Source organism: Chrysochloris asiatica, unplaced genomic scaffold (genome assembly GCF_000296735.1).
Source record: "Chrysochloris asiatica unplaced genomic scaffold, ChrAsi1.0 scaffold00278, whole genome shotgun sequence".
Lineage (NCBI taxonomy): Eukaryota > Metazoa > Chordata > Mammalia > Afrosoricida > Chrysochloridae > Chrysochloris > Chrysochloris asiatica.
Genome location: NW_006408796.1, coordinates 1,734,499 through 1,751,003, shown reverse-complemented (window position 1 = coordinate 1,751,003; position 16,505 = coordinate 1,734,499). Strand labels below are relative to the sequence as shown.

At 41.3% G+C, this 16,505-nt stretch overlaps 1 protein-coding gene across 1 annotated transcript; it reads left to right on the top strand.

Moving 5' to 3' along the window:
- Positions 1-14,105: 14,105 nt before the first annotated feature.
- BASP1 (brain abundant, membrane attached signal protein 1) lies at positions 14,106-14,807 on the top strand. The gene has a single exon (XM_006874436.1). The coding sequence runs from the start codon at positions 14,106-14,108 to the stop codon at positions 14,805-14,807; it is 702 nt and encodes a 233-aa protein (XP_006874498.1).
- Positions 14,808-16,505: the final 1,698 nt, after the last annotated feature.

Below are 16,505 nucleotides of genomic sequence, written 5' to 3'. Positions count from 1 at the left end.
TCACGTGCTTAACCATTGTACCTTCAGGGCTGCTTGGAGGAAGCATAGATACGGAAGCTGATTAAAAGGAGAGGCTGAGTGTAGGACTAAGCTGGGAAAGGTAGGATTTGGGAAAGGTGAGAACTGTATCCGAATCCTAGAAGATACAGATCCCCAATCTTCTTTCTAGCTGTCTGCTGTCATCGCCCCAGACTCCTGTGTTACAGAGGGAGCATGTTTAGTTTAAGCTAAAGCTCGGGTTGGAGAAGAACTGGACACGTTTTAGTCTACTTCTCTTTCGCTGTAGTCAAGGGACCCCCACCCATCAGTCTAGTGCCTAGGGTACAAAGGCATAGCAACTGAAAATCTGCAAAAACCTCTCCAGCATATTCCAGCCAGACATCCCATCTCTCCTGTTGAAAATAAAGATGAAAGACGATTTGTTTAGGTCCAGGCTAATAAGACATCTCTTCAAAACGTAAGCAAAAAGTCACTTAAACAACTGAAAGTCCACTTTGAGAATCTTTGCTGATGCCTTCAAAGTATGTTATTAATTGCTTTGTTTCCTACCAGACCTTCTACACTACAAACTCCAAGTTGATAATGATCTAATGTGCATTTTTCAAAGTGTTACTTTTCAAATGGTGTGAAGTTGTGCTTCTAGTACATGTAACTAGGTCGACTTGTATTTTCCTGTGGACATGCTAGTAATTGGAGCACCACATGTTCTTGTACTGATCTGATGAATTGTCTCCCAACATACTAGAGAATCGTTGTTGTTGTTATGTGCCGTGGAGTCGGTTCCGACTCATAGAGACCCTATACAGGGTTTCCAAGGCTGTAAATCTTTACAGAAGCAGAAAGCATCTCTTCCGTGGAACAGCTGGTAGTTTCGAACTGCTGACCGTGAGATTAGCAGCCTGATTCGTAACCACTATGCTACCAGAGAATTAGGGGTGCCAAAAAGGATATTCACCTGCAGATATCCTTTTTGTTAAGTGCCATTGAGTTGGATCTGACTCATAGCGACCCTGTATAAGGGTTTCCAAGGAGTGGTGGCTGGTGAATTTGAACCACTGACCTTGCGGTCCAGTGCATTATCCCAAAGTGCCACATCAGGATTCAGAGAAATTTGTGCTTCGATCAGATTGAGAGCATAGTTTTGCTTAGAGTGAGGACAAATTTGAGTGCAGGAATGAGTTTGAGCTTTGGACCTGGGTTGGAATCCCTGTTCAGCATATTCCTTGCGAGAGGATTTGGAATAAGTTCCATTTCCCCCATCTTTCAATGAGTATTTAATGAGATCACTGGCGATGTTCCTGGCACATACAGTGTTGTTGTTAAGTGCCATTGAGCCGGTTCAGACTCATAGCGATCCTTTATAGGGTGTTTGAGGAGCGGCTGGTGAGTTTGAACGGCCGACCTTGCATTCTAGTTCTTACCCCACAATGCCACTTAGTTAAAATTAGCTAGGCTATTTGTGTTTTTGTTTTTAATGGAAATTTAAGAGCAGTGACCCATGTTTCATACTTGCGTTATCTTACTCATCTTGCTTATATATTACTTAATCCTGAGAACAATGCCAGGAGACTCCCCAGAGTGAGGAAGGAAGACTTGCCCAGAGATATACAGCTAATATCCTTCAGGCACATAATTAATTGAATCAGTCCCAGCCTTCTTTTAAGGCACTTGCATTTCTTTCTAATGGAAACAGAATCAAAAGGAGGTCCTAATCACATGATGAAGCAGCGCTCAAGCAGAAACACCTCAAGCTGACTTGAACATGCACTGGTGCATCTTCGTGTTGGTTTTACTGTAGACTTACCGAGGTCTCCTTTCCACTGTACCCTGGTGGATACCATCCTTTATAACTCTACTATGCTGCCTCTACTTGGTTGACTATTAATCCGATACTGAATTTCAAGATCAAAACCTGGCATTGAATGGGATAATTATGATTCAAACTTTAGAGAAAGCACCTACAGATACTTAGTGCAGTGAAGGAAGACATGAAATAAACACAATATGTAAAGTAGTGAATATGGAGAAATTAGATATCCATTGTTTTCATGTTTTCTTTTATTAACCAGTTAATAATGTGCCTGTAGTTTTTTTCATTAAGTCTTAGCACTAGGTTACTGTTCATTGACAGCCACTTAAATGTAAAAAAACAACAACAAAAAACCGGGGCTAATGAGAAATGAAACTGGGAGGTCCCATGGAGGGATGCATTAATTGAAGGAAGAAGAAAATTTCATACCAGTATGGCAGTTAATTCCTGGGAACTCATTATGCAAGACTGAATTTTCTGAATGGGGTCAGTGTTATCATTGGGGGTTTGCATATATTTACCCCGAATCACAGGGAAGACTTGAGTAATGATGATAACCAACAAAGTGTTATCAAAATGAAGACGCAGCAGTGATAGATTATGATCCTTTGGTAACAAAACCTCTATAATTCAGCAAGGGGGCCGAGAGAATCATTAGTGTTTAATTAACAATGCTGTTGTTTATTACCAAGATGCAGAGGGCTGTTGAAAGCTACTTGGTTCTTTGGATGACCTAGGTCTCCCGGGGAACTCTTCCAGAAAGCTGGTTGAACTTAGCTATTACTTAGCTCTGCCTCAGAGGACTGGCATCTTTTCCAGGTTTCTGTTGACAACGCTGTTGCTGTTTCTCCTACTTAAAACTCCTTTGGATCCACTATTTCTCCCTTCCTCCCTCACCTTTACTTTTGAGCAGTAATTAAAAAATTAAAAAAAAAAAATACTTATTGTGAATTGAGTGAAGGTTTACAGTCAAGATTATGAGCTTTACTTTCAACGAATCATACTCTTAGTTTCATCTCAATGATTACAGTCCCCTCCCTGCAACAACAGTTACCCTCCCTGTGCTTCCTGTTTGCATCCCACCCACTTTCCCATCCCTTTTCAACTTGGTCCTTAGGAAAATGTTGCCCTTTTGATTTTGGATGATTGACCATTCCACGGTGAACATACATTGCTAGCGTGGTCCCCCCATCTATCATTCTAGCTACAGTTTCGCTGAAAATTGGGCCATGAGTTCAAATACTCCTTCAGAACCAGTAAACCCGGTATTTATTACTATTATTATTAAATTGAGTTTTGTTCCACATTTTTGCCAACTCTCTCCAGGACCTGCTAATGTGCTCCCTTTCGGAGTGGTAGGTGGTGGTAGATGGTACTGCCTAGCTCTTGAGTGGTATTTCGTTGAAAGGTCTGAAGAAAGAAAAGAGAGACCATTCATAGGAATATCCCATTTCATTGTCGAACAGTACAAACGCCTTCCGTCCTGACTGCCATGTTCACTGGAGGCTTTCCTGCACAGTAGGGCTGTGCCTTCTTGCATCTTCAGACATTCTTGGTTGAGTTCAAAGGCATGTGAAAGGCAGTGTGGACAGGTGTTCTCACCTGGTACCAGCAACAGCATTTTAAACCTCCGTCACTGGAAGGAGAGAACATGTTCTTTGAAAACTGACGATGGATCAGTTCAGTGTTCCACCCACCAGAACAATTGGTAGCTGCCAACCTGGATTCCTTCAGTAGAACTGGAGGAAAGGAGCAATTGCCTGGATGCATTTCCCGAGTTTTCCCTTCTCTTTGGTGCAGAATAGAGTCAACACTCAAGTGTTGCTTCTGAACATGTCCTGTGGCAGAAACTGAAGGAATATAGCATTTGAATTCAGTGTCCATAATTTTTAAATGCCAGGGGGAAAAAAATTGGGGTGGCATGGAGGAATAGATTTTGAGAAAAGGAACAGCAATATAGAGACAGTGAAGAAAGAATTTATTAAAAATGAGAAGCCTTCTTTCTCTCTTTCTCTTAATTCTTTTGATCTCTCTTTAAATAGGGGTAATGGCTCTTTGGAGCCCTGTTGTGGCACACTGTGGGTTAATGCGTCAGACTGCAAAGTCTTTGAACTGCAAGGTCGGTGGTTCAAGCTCACCAGCCACTCCTTGAAAATCCTATACAGGGTCACTATGCCATTGACTCGACGGCACTAAACAACAACAACAATGGATCTTTGGCCTGCTCGTGTTTAAAGTCACCGTGCTATTCCCAAAGCAAAGCTGTTGGCATTAAAAATGAGAGTTTCAGCGGAATTCTTTTCCAACTCAAAAACTCCAAATATCTTTTAAAAGGTTGCATTCCATTAGCTCTATAAAAATGGTGACAGCTTCCAGTTATAATTCTGAGCTGCTTTTCTATTACAGGGAATGTAGATAGAAATCACCCTTTTATTTTTAAACTGAAAAAGCAATTCATGCCCGATTTCTTAGTGAAGTTTATTACTTAACCAAACTTTGACAATCCTGAAATGGTGTACTGCTCTTTGTACAAATTATGGTTTTTCCCCCTCCAAATAAGTGATTTAGTTAATTGGTGATAATAGTGCTTATGTGTTGTGCCCCTCAAATTTCTTGAAGGCAAAAAAAGGAAGTAAGACATCAGTTAAATCCTGCTACTTTAGCAAAAATTTGATCATTTTAGTGATAAAGAATAATCTCAACATACATTGTTATAGGAATTTAATCCACTTTCTTCATAAAATTCAAGGCACTTAATATATTTATTTGTTTTTAGACGATAAACTAAACTTATCATCTTTATGACTGGTATATCTTTCTCCTGCAGAGCTGTTGGTGGGTTTGAACCTCTGAGCTTTTGGTTAGCAGCTGAGTGTTGTAACCACAGCACCGCACCAGGACTCCTTGAGAAGGTTAACCTACCTATTTTAAATGAAATTTCCCTATCTGTTTTAAACATGTCTTGCTACCTCTTGAAGGCAAAGGATTCTGTAATGAGGAACTTGAGAACATGTTAGCATTTACTGAGGCGAACTGAATTTTGCCTAGAACTTGGCTACTTTTACTCACCAGTAGCAGGTAGGTGGAAGCAGATTTCAGGGTGGGAGGAGACACATGGCTTAGCGCTCACTTATGATGTCCTGTGAGCAAGTGCTCACTGGCTTTAGAAGACAGTCAAGTGTTTCTTTTGCCAGGAGCCCTGAGTTGGAATTGTCTCAACATAAACTGGATTTAATGTGACCTAAGCTGTGCCTGTTCTTATCATTGGGGATCTTCCTCTTTTCCGCTGACCGTCCACTTTACCAAACATGGTGTCCTTTTCCAGGGACTGCTCTCTTGACAATATGTCTGATGTATGAGAGATGAAGTCTGGCCATGCTGGCTTCCAAGGAACACTCTGGCTGTATTTATTCCAACACAGATTGATTTGTTCTTCTGGTAGTCTGTGGTACTTGTAATATTTTTCCTCCATCACCATAACTCAAATGCATCAATTCTTCTATGATCTTCCTAATTCATTGTCCAACTTTCACATGCATGTGATGCTATTGAAAATACCATTGCTTGGTTTAGGCGCACTTTAGTCCTAAAATTGACATCTTTGCTCTTGAACACTTTAAAGAGTCTTGTGCAGCATATTTGCCTACTACATTACGTCATTTGGTTTCTGAATGCTGCTTCCATGATGTTGATGGTTGATTTGAGCAAAATGAAATCTCTGGCAACTTCAATCATTTCTCCATTTATCTTGATGCTATTTATTGGTCCAGTGGTGAGGATTTTTGTTTTCTCTACATTGAGGTGCAACTCATACCGAATGTGGTGAGTTTTGATCTTCATTAGTAAGTATTTTAAGTCCTCTTCACTTTCAACAAGCAAAGTTGTGTCATCTGCATATCCCAGGTTGTTAATGAATCTTCTGCCACTCCTGACACTACATTCTTTTCTTCATATAATCTAACTTCTCTGATTATTTGCTTGACACATGGATGGAATAAGTATGGTGAAAGAATACAACCCTGGCACACACCTTTCCTAATTTTTAATCATTCAGTGTCCCCTTGTTCTGTTCCAATGACTACCTCTTGGTCTATGTACAGGTTCCTTATGAGTACAATTAAGTGTTCCAGAATGCTTGTTCTTAGCAGTGTTATCTGTAGTTTGTCATGATCCACACAATGGAAAGCCTTTGCATAGTCAATAAAACACAGGTAAATATCTTTCTGGTATTCTCTGCTTTCCAGTCAAGATCCATCTGATGTTAGCAATGATGTCCCTCATTCCATGTCCTTGTCTGCATCTGGCTTGAACCTCTGACAGTACTCTGTCAATGTGCTATTGCAGCCAGTTTTGAATTACCTTTAGCAAAATTTTCCTTGCATGCAACATTAATGATAGTGTCCCATGATTTCCGCATTCCATTGGGTCACCTCTCTTTGGAATGGACACAAATATGGATCTCTTCTGATCAGTTGGCCGGGTAGCTGTGTTCCAGATTTCTTGGTATCAATGAGTGAGTGCCTCCTGTGCTGCATTAGTTTGCTGAAAATTTCAATTTGTATTCCCTGACTTCCAGAGCCTGTTTTTACCAATGCCTTCAGTTTATCTTGACCTTTTTCCTTCAGTTGTCTCTTGATCATTGGTACCTCTTGAACTTGTTGAGTATCAGCCATTTCTTTTGATCCAGTGACTCTGTGTATTCCTTCTATCTTCTCTTGATGCTTTCTCTGTCATTCATTAATTTGCCCAGAGAAGACTTCAGCATTACAAGTCACGTTTTGAAATTTTTGTTCAGTTCTTTCAACTTGAGGATGCTGAACGTGTTCTTCTCTTTTGGTTTTCTAACTCTAGGTCTTGCACTATAATATCTGACTTTGTTTTCTCGAGCTGCCCTTTGGAAATTTTCTGTTTAGCTCTTCACCTTGTTTTTTTCCATGTGCTTTAACATCTCTGCATTGGAGAGTAAGTTTCAGCGTGTCTTCTGACATCCATTTTGATCTTTTCCTTCTTTCTTGTCTTCTTAATGACTTTTTATTTTCTTCCTCTTTGATGTTCTTTGTGTCATCCCTCAACTCCTCTGGTCTTCAGTCATTAGTGTCTAATTCATCAAATCTCTTCTTGAGATGATCTCTAAATTCATGTCATATTTCAGCTCTTGGGTACTTGTTTGTATTTTCTTCATCTTTAGCTTGAACTTGCATATGAACAATTGATGGTCTGTTCCACAGTCTGCCCATAACCTTGTTTTGGCTGATGATACAGAGCTTTTCTACCACCTCTTTCCATGGATATAGTCAATTTGATTTCGGTGTATTCCACCTGGTGAGGTCCATGTGTAGAGTCATCTTTTATGTGGTTTACAAAAGGTATTTGTACTGAAAAAGTCATTGATCTTGCAAACTTCTGCCATATGATCTCCAGCACAATTTCTATCACCACACCCATATTTTCCAACTACTGCTCCTTCCTCTTTGTTTCCGACATTTGCAGTTGGATTCTCAGTAATTATCAATACATCGGTGATTGCATGTTTCATCAATTTCAGACTGAAGCAGTTGGTTGTTGTCAGGTGCCGTGGAGTCAGTTCTGACTCATAGTGACCCTACAAAGGATTTCCGAGGCTGTAAATCTTTATGGGAGCAGAACGCCTCATCTTTCTCCTGCGGAACAGCTGGTAGTTTCGAACTGCCGACCTTGAGGTTAGCAGCCCAATTCATAACCACTACACTACCAGAGCTCCTTTAGAATTCTTCAATTTCATCACCATTAACTGTTGTTAATTTTCTCTGTAACAACTGCATGAAATGCTGCCTGGTTCCGGACCATCCTCACAATCGTTTCAAGAGTTCCCATTGTCGCAGCCACTGTGTCATTCCTTGGAATTGAGGGTCTTCCTCTTTTTTTGTTGATCTGCTAATCCATAAGCATGATGTCCTTTGTCCAATACCATGTCCTTCTCCTGATAACATGTCCAAAGTAATTAAGACAAAGTCTTGTCATCCTCACTTCTAAGAAGCATTCTAGATGTACTTCTTCCAAGACAGATTTGTTCATTCTGCTGGCATTTTGTAGTATATTAAAGGTTCTTCACCAACACCATAATTCAAAGGCATCAGTTTTTCAGTCGTCCTTATTCATTATCTGGCTGTCACATGCGTTTTGGGATAGTTGAAAATACCAGGGATTGGTCAGGTGCAGCGTACATTTTCAAAGTGGCACATTTGTATCACTTCAAAAATAAAAATAGTTTGCAGCAGATTTTTACAGTGCAATGCATCTACTTCCATGAGTGTTGATTGTGGTTTCAAGTAAAATGGAATCCTTGGTAGTTTCAGTATTTTCTCCATTTATCATGATTTTGGTAATTAGTCCAGTGGTAAGGACTTTTGTTTTCTTTCTGTTGAGATGTAAACCACACTAAGACCTATAGTCTTAGAGCTTCATCAGTAAATGCTTCAAGTCCTCGTCACTTTCAGCAAGTTGTATCACCTGTGTATGTTGCAGGCTGTTCATGAGTCTTCCTCCGGTCCTGATGCTAAGTTCTTCTCAGATTACTTCCCCAATATACAGATTGAGTAAGTATGGTGAAAGGATACAACCCAGATGCACACCTTACCATGTGCAATGATTACACCTATGAGATTTGTTCTGAGTTCCCTGACAGAGGTGTAGGCAAAAAACAGAGGGCCAAGCTGATGGGATCAGTAACTACCATTGATCCATCCTCTAACCTTTCAGGGCCTCCCTTCTCTTCGCCTGCTTCTCCTCCTAGGTTGTTTTGGGTCAACGTAACAGTGTTAAGAATGACATGTTTTCTTTTTACCAAAAAGCACACCATGAGTTTGTTTTTTCTGCAATGTTTGGTTTTTCCAGTCTTGCACCAAAACAACCAAACCTGTAGCTGTCAAGTCAGTCCCAACTCATGGCCATTCCATGCTTGACAGAGAAGAACTGTGCCTTGTAAAAGCAGACTGCTATGCCTTTTCCCATCAGGCCAGTGGGTTCAAACGCCAAACTTCCAGTTAGCAGCCAAGTGCTCAACCATGGCACTGTCTTGAGTCTATGTTGCTAAGTGTCCTTGAGTCGATTCTGACTCATAGTGACCCTGTTTCTGAGGAATGGCTTAAAATATATTACCCTAATTGATATTTTGTAAATGAAAAGCATTTCACAGTGCTAATTTTGTTTAGGAATACTGGTGTAGTGTTGTAAGATAAGCACTAGATTTCTAACCACAAGACTGGTGCTTCAAACTCACCAGCTGCTCCTTGGAAACCCTGTACAGAGTCGCTATGAGTCGGAACCGACTCTATGGCATTTAACAACAACAACAATCTTTGTTTAGATTACTGGCATAGATGTAGAGCAAGGTTTTCACCATCTGTGTATCAAATTTGAGGCAGCAAATGAGTTTTAACTAAAGAATTTGGATTATTTTTCTATCCTGATGTCTAAGATGGAATTTTCTCCTGTCCACTTGCACTGTGAGATGAAAAGGAATGAAAGTACAGCAAAAGGTGAAATGATATGTTATCTGCAGTCGCTCTAGCAGTAGCTCAAGTTAGTAGCAGGCAGATTTGATGACTAGTTTGAAATTTTTATCTCTGTCTGGAAAATTATTTCTTGGTATAATGAATGATCTGTTTATATTAAAAAGAAACGCTTATAACCTTGCTTTTAATTTTTTTTTTTTTAAGGATTCAGGTAAAAGAAGTGGACTAGTTTTAATATTGTTCTTGTTGTTGTTAAGTGCCATTGAGTCAGTTCTGACCCATAGCAACCCTGCATAGGGTTTCCATGGAGTGACTGGTGAGCTTGAACCACCTACCTTGTGGTTCTAACCGACATTGCAGTCCAGCACATTAACCCACAGCACCACACCAGGACTCCAGTTTTAATATTAGCTAAAAGTATTAGGCTAATATTAGGGCTAGAAGTTTTTAATATTAACTCTGTGCTGATACATTTCTTACTTTTACATACACAGAATCAACAACAGGAAGCTTGAAATGCCCAAACCCAGAATCTTTTAGATGAGTCTTTCCATCACTTAGATTTGTAATTCTTAGGAAGATCACTTAACAATCCCTGACACTAAACCTTCTGAGGCTTGCATGGCGTGCCTATAGTCTACTGTTCTGTTGGGGTGTTACAGGTATCCACCACTATATGAAAATAAGAGCCGTTCTCCGAAACTTTCATAAGCCAAAATGGTGTAAAGCAAAAAAAGCATTGTTCATTAATTTATATGGAAGTAACCTACCTAGGACACATGCTAATTAACACATGAAACCTAACGTCACACTGGCATGCAGTGTTCACAGGCAACGTTGGAAGTTACGGTGGCTTGATGCTGAGATATAGAATGCAGTTCCTGGGAAGGAGCTTGGTATGCACGTTGCCTTTTGGACAGATCCCTGTGAAACAGACGTTGAACACGAGCTTCAGAACAGTGTCAGCCTTCGTTAGCTTTCTTTCAGTTAGCGAAAACAGTACTAATGCAAGTCTTTCAGCAGAGGGACGTGGCTAAAGGGAACTTGAAAAAGTAGGGATACCTGTGTCTGATTCCATGGGCTTCTGAAACCCAATGTTTACAAACTGGGTAGCTTAAACAACAAACTTTTACTGTCTTAAGTTCTGAAGCACAGAAGTCAGAAATACAGGTTGGCAAGGCCATGCTTCCTGTGAAGGTGTGAGGGGAACATCCTTCCCTGTCTCTTCCTTGGAATTCCTTCACTTACATCTCTTCAGTCTCTACCTCGGTCTTCCTCTGTATGTCTGTCTGTCGTCTGTCCTGTCCTCCTCTTGTAAGCATACCAGTTGTATTGGATTTAGGGAGACCTAGGATGCTGCTGCAAATATTTAATGCATGCAGTGCTAACTCTTTGAAGGTGTAGTACCCACACACTTAGAAATTCCTCATGATTTACTTCTGAAAAACCAGCCATTGAATACCCCCTGGAGCGCAGTTCTACTGCAACACGCATGAGTTTACCATGAGTCAGAATGGACTCAGTGTTATCCACCCCATCCCAACTAATGAGCATCTGCTAAGACCTGCTTCCAAATAAGGTCACTTAGAACTACCTTAGGCTCCAAATGGACGTGAAGTTTTCACAGACATTATGAGGAGTCCTGGTGTGGCGCTGTGGGTTAATGCACCGGACTGCAAAGTCGGTTTGAACCTCAGGGTTGGTGGTTCAAGCTCACCAGCCACTACTCAGAAACCCCATACAGGGTCGCTATGAATCGGAACCAACTTGATGGCACTTAACAACACAGCAGTATTTACCCTAGGACATAGGGTTTGCAAGCACAGAATCATCTAAGAATTTTAAGAAAGGAACTTAACATTTATTGTACTGTGACGGGTCAGATGTTGCATTGTTGTTTCTCATTACGTTCTTACAAGATGGACATTTTCTATTTTATAGGACATGGAGGGAAAGTGTGGTTACGTGAGCTGTCCTAGAATTCGGGGTGTGTGTATTGCGGCAATAGAATTCCTATAGACATCTGATGCGTCTACTGTACTCTGTATTGCAAAGATTTCTCCAGCAGCTTACAGTTTAAATATGCTGAAGTTTCTATCTCTACTACTGTATTTCTAGTTATTTTCTGTACCAGTTTTCAGCCATGAGTTTAGTTTTGGCCCCTTGGTGTTGAATATTCTTGTAATTTTGAAGGACAAGTCTAGAGTTTGCTTTTCTTTGAATAAGCCACGAAAAAAACTTTTTATGGGCTTCAAAAAAACCCCACAAGTTTTCCTGAGTTATGGTGTTGGAGGGGAATATTAAAAGTACCACGGACTGCCCAAAGAACAAACCAGTTTGTGTTGGAACAAGTCCACCTCGAGTGATCCTTGGAAGCCAGGATGGCTAGACTTTGTCTCACTCCGACTTGTCAGGAGGAACCAGTCCCTGGAGAAAGGATATCATGTTTGGTAAAAGGGAGGGTCAGAGAAAAAGAGGAAGACCCCCAACGAGATGGATTGGCATATGGCAGCAGCAGTAGGTTCAAGTGCAGCAACGATTGTGAGGTTGGCTCAGGACCGGGCAGTGTTTCGTTCTGTTGTGCCTGCTGTCTGTATGAGTTGGTAGTGACTAGATGGCACCTAACAACAAGAGACCAACCTACATAGAACTTGTTGTTGTTTGTTGTCATGGAGTCAGTTCCAAGTCCTAGTGACTCTGTATACAACAGAAGGAAACACTGCCCTGTCCTGCACCATCCACAGAATTGTGTACATTTGAGCCCAGAATTGTTGTTGTGTTTGAGTTGCAATCACATTGTCAGTCTAGCTCATTGAGGATCTTCCTCTTTTTCACTGACCCTTTATAGTTGATAGATTTTAGAAGAGATTGGGTGCATTCAGGGTGGTATGGCCACAGACGGTTGACAGATTTTAAATTGTAAATATTATTCATCCCTGGGTCTAGGCAACATCTTCACCCACACCATCTTGGGAAAGGGGCTGACTGCACTGCTTTTGCAGAATTCTAGGGGATTCCAAGGAGTCTTGCTGTGGTGTTGTAGATAAACACTGGATTACTGCAAGGTCAGTGGTTCAAACCCACCCACTGCTCCTGGGAAATCCTATTCAGGGTCACTCTGAGTTGGTACCAGCTCAACAGCACTTAACTACCACAGGGGATTCTAAAAACCTCTCTCATATCTCGTTATAATAAACACTGTAAATTGACTGTGTTTGAAAAAACAAATAGGTTTTGAAACAAAGCATATTCAGGTTTCTGCCTGGAAACTCATCACAGCTGGGCTTGAAACAAGAGGAGAACGTGGGCTTCACTGTGTTTCAGAAAACCAATTTTAGCAACTTAGATTTTAGGTCTGTGGACTTGAAACCTCTGTGGAGAGCTGTATAGGATTTCATGCTGTGGACACCAGAGAACAGATCCCATGTATATAGACGACACACAATGTATTTACTCCTTGCCTTTTGTTCTGTCCTTTCTAAATGGGTGTTTGGGTTTCTATTATGGAATTGGAGGAGGACTGTAATGTCCGGCCTGTCAGTTTCTCTTTTTTTCAGTTCAACCTCATGTACCAAAAGGCATCTTGTAATAATAATATGGATGGAGTTGTATTTATTTTAGACCACTTATACATGCTGGCCAATGACAAAAATTTCAATCAAAGAATTATAAACTACAGTGCTCAAATGTTGGTCCATTTTATTCATGGATTTAGGCTTTGATTTCAGAGGAGAGAAATGCAGGATTCAAAGCAAATTGGGAGGATTTTAAGCCAAAATCACAGTCTGGAGGTTTACTTTTGAGTGAAAAGGGCTGTTAGTTAGAGACTGAACTTGTGTATTATCCTTTCTCTTAGTTAGAGACTGAATTTGTATTATCCCTTTCTGTTGGTTAGTGACTGAACTTGTGTATTATCCCTTTCTGTTAGTTAGTGACTGAACCTGTGTATTATCCTTTCTGAGTAGTGTTATAACCAAAAGGAGCTTGCTGTATATATAGTGTGTATCCCAATCTGGAAATAAACAACAAAGACGAATTTTAAATTCCTATGGAATTTTTACAAAACTGACACACATTTTAAAGAATGAGCCTAACCAAAAACATAACTGAGAAACCAAAACCTGGCAAGAAGCTTAAACTATGCTTTTTGTGAGTCTGGCCAATCATTTTCTTTTAACTGATTCTGCTTCTGAAAAACGTACCTAGACTGAATCCTAGCTGACTTGGGTCTTTGAAGATGTGCTTGCTTATATGGATACATCTATAAATAGCAGAATTGGAAAACAGTTTATCCTGTGAGATTATTTTCTAGACAGTTGTGATTGGGGCTTTATCCCAGCTCTGCAGTTTCTCTGGACAGTGTTGAAAAATCAGGAAGCCATGTTGACTCATTATGCTCTGCATGTAAAATGGCTGCCTCTGCCATTTTGTGACTGAGTGCTCAATAGATCAGAGCAGATACTTGTGAATACAGATAAAAAGCAAATAGTGCCCAGCTCTCTTTACAATCAGATGACTTCGTCTCAAGTCACTGATTCTTTGATTTCAGCTTAGCTTTTCTGAAACTCGTGGCTGTGAGGAACTGTGTACCTGAGCCTTCATTTTTCATCTGCAGCCTCCATCCTTTAATTTTTAACCCAATTGTAAATAGAACACAACAGTTGACACTTCATCATTGTTTCAGCTGTAGACTTGAGATTTCAGCATTGGTCCACCATCATGCAGAGCCTTTGCTAAATTTTAGCCTCCGCAAGCCACAAGTTAACCCCCTGTGTTTTTGTATTTCCTTACAGAACTCCAAGATGGGAGGCAAGCTGAGCAAGAAGAAGAAGGGATACAATGTGAATGATGAGAAAGCCAAAGACAAAGACAAGAAGGCTGAAGGCACAGGGACCGAAGAGGAGGCGACCCAGAAGGAGAATGAGACCCAGGCGGTGGCTGAGACCACCGAGGTGAAGGAGGGCAAGGAGGAGAAGCCGGAGAAGGATGCCCAGGATGCTGCAAACAAGACCGAAGAGAAGGAGGGGGACAAAGACGGAGCCGTGGCCAAGGAAGAAGCCCCGAAGGCGGAGCCTGAGAAGACAGAGGGGGCAGCAGAGGCCAAACCGGAGGCCCCGAAGGATACAGAGCAAGAGCAGGCTGCAGCCTCGACCCCCGCTGCCAGTGGAGAGGCCCCGAAAGCACCCGAGGCCAGTGCCGATGCCCAGGCCGAAACCACTGCAGCCACTCAGGTGGATGGTAAGAGCAAGGAGGAAGGGGAACCCAAAAAGACTGAGGCTCCCGCAGCTCCTGCCACCCAGGAAACGAAAAGTGAGGGGGCCCCAGCTTCAGACTCAAAACCTAGCAGCACTGAGGCTGCCCCACCTTCCAAGGAGAGCCCCGCAGCCACGGAAGCACCTAGTTCTACACCTATGGCCCAGACCCCTGCAACCCCAGCAGGGGAGGCGAAACCTGCTGAGACCCCAGCAGCTAATTCGGATCAAACCATAGCAGTGAAAGAGTAACCACAAGGACAGCCTATGGGAAAATATTAATAATCCCACTTACAGAAACAACCTGTCTCTCTCTCTCTCTCTCTCCTCTCTCTCTCTCTCTCTCTTTCTTTCTCTGCTATACTAACTTGTTTCAAATTGATTGGAAGTTAACGATATGTATTGCCCAAGATTTAAGGAAAAAAAAAAAGAATGTTGTCCCATCATGGGAGGGAGGGGGAGGGGAGAATCCAAATAGTATTTTTGTGGGGAAATATCTAATATACCTTCAGTCAACTTTACTAATCTGTCCTGGATTTTGAAGATTAAACGTCTGAAAGTCGAGTACACCTTTTATACCTGAACTGCTGTTCCATGCACCCCACCGCTAAGATCCGAGTATCTTTTCTTCCTACAAAGGGGCTTGGGAGCTGGGCGTTTGATTCTGCCCTCCAGGGCCTGTGCCAAGGCAATCAGATCTTTATGAGAGCAGTATTTTCTGTGTTTTCTTTTTAATTGACAGCCTTTCTTATTTTGATATTTTTTAAAATGTTGTGGATGAATGCCAGCTTTCAGACAGAGCCCACAGGAGCTTGTCCACACGTACCTCCATGCCAACCCCCACCCCCACCCCCATTCCTCCTCTCCAGATATTTTTGGGAGTGACATTCTCTCATCCTACTTAGCCTACCTAGATTTCTCATGACGAGTTAATGCATGTCCGTGGTTGGGTGCACCTGTAGTTCTGTTATCGGTCAGTGGAAATGAAAAAAAAAAATGTCTGCGTTCATTGCGGTTCCAGTTACTCTTCCATTCTGTGTCACAGACACTAATACACCATTCATTGGAAAATGGAAAAAAAAAATAAACAACAAAAAACACACAAAAAAATATACAATGGATGCTTTGAAATTATATGTAATTGTATAAATGGTGCAACAGTAATAAAGTTAAACAATTCAAAATAAGTCATGGAGACTGTCTGTTTTCTTTTACTTCGTCCCCTCTACCCCACCCTTGGAGCTATCATTGGTAGGACAGAACGCTCCTATTGGATATTGTCTTGGCTCTATTTCAGATAGAAGATACAAGCTGGAATCCTTAAATTTCTGTGAAGTGTTCTCTCTTTAAAATAAATAACTGGGTCAGTGTCAGTAAGTTACCTTGGATGAAGCTAAACCCCAAACTTACCCATATCTGTAAGATGTGGAGGTAACCCTGATTTGTTTCAAAGCAAATGTATTGAATCAAACACATTAAAGATGAGACATAGAAATGATTTTGAAGTGAGGACGAAAGGATCAAACCAGATGTGTGTAAACCAGGGAGCCTCAGATGATCGTTTTATTCTACCCGTTTATTGTTTTCATGATAGAAGGGGACCCTGAGTCTGGGAGGGAGGCAATGAAACAGCTGCTATGTGTAAACAAGCATAGACTTGACTTTTATGATCACCTGACCCTTGTTCCGGTTTTGCTGCTGATGATTTGCATGACATTGAGATCATTTCTAACCTCTCCAGGTGTCCCTCACCTTACATGCAAGGGGACTTCATCTTTATGGTCTACAAGGCCAGGCTCCTTTCAGTTCTGAGGTCTTTAGTGGTTTTCTCTATGTGTCTGGTAACAATCTTAGGTTAGATAGGGTTATGTCAACAGACGGATGATGCCTCCATGCCTTAATTTCACTTCCAAAGCTTAAATAATTTCACTTCCAAAGCCATCCGTTTGC

Excerpts from the sequence above, each read along its gene's own strand:
- BASP1 (XM_006874436.1), top strand. The coding sequence starts at position 14,106 with ATGGGAGGCAAGCTGAGCAAGAAGAAGAAGGGATACAATGTGAATGAT.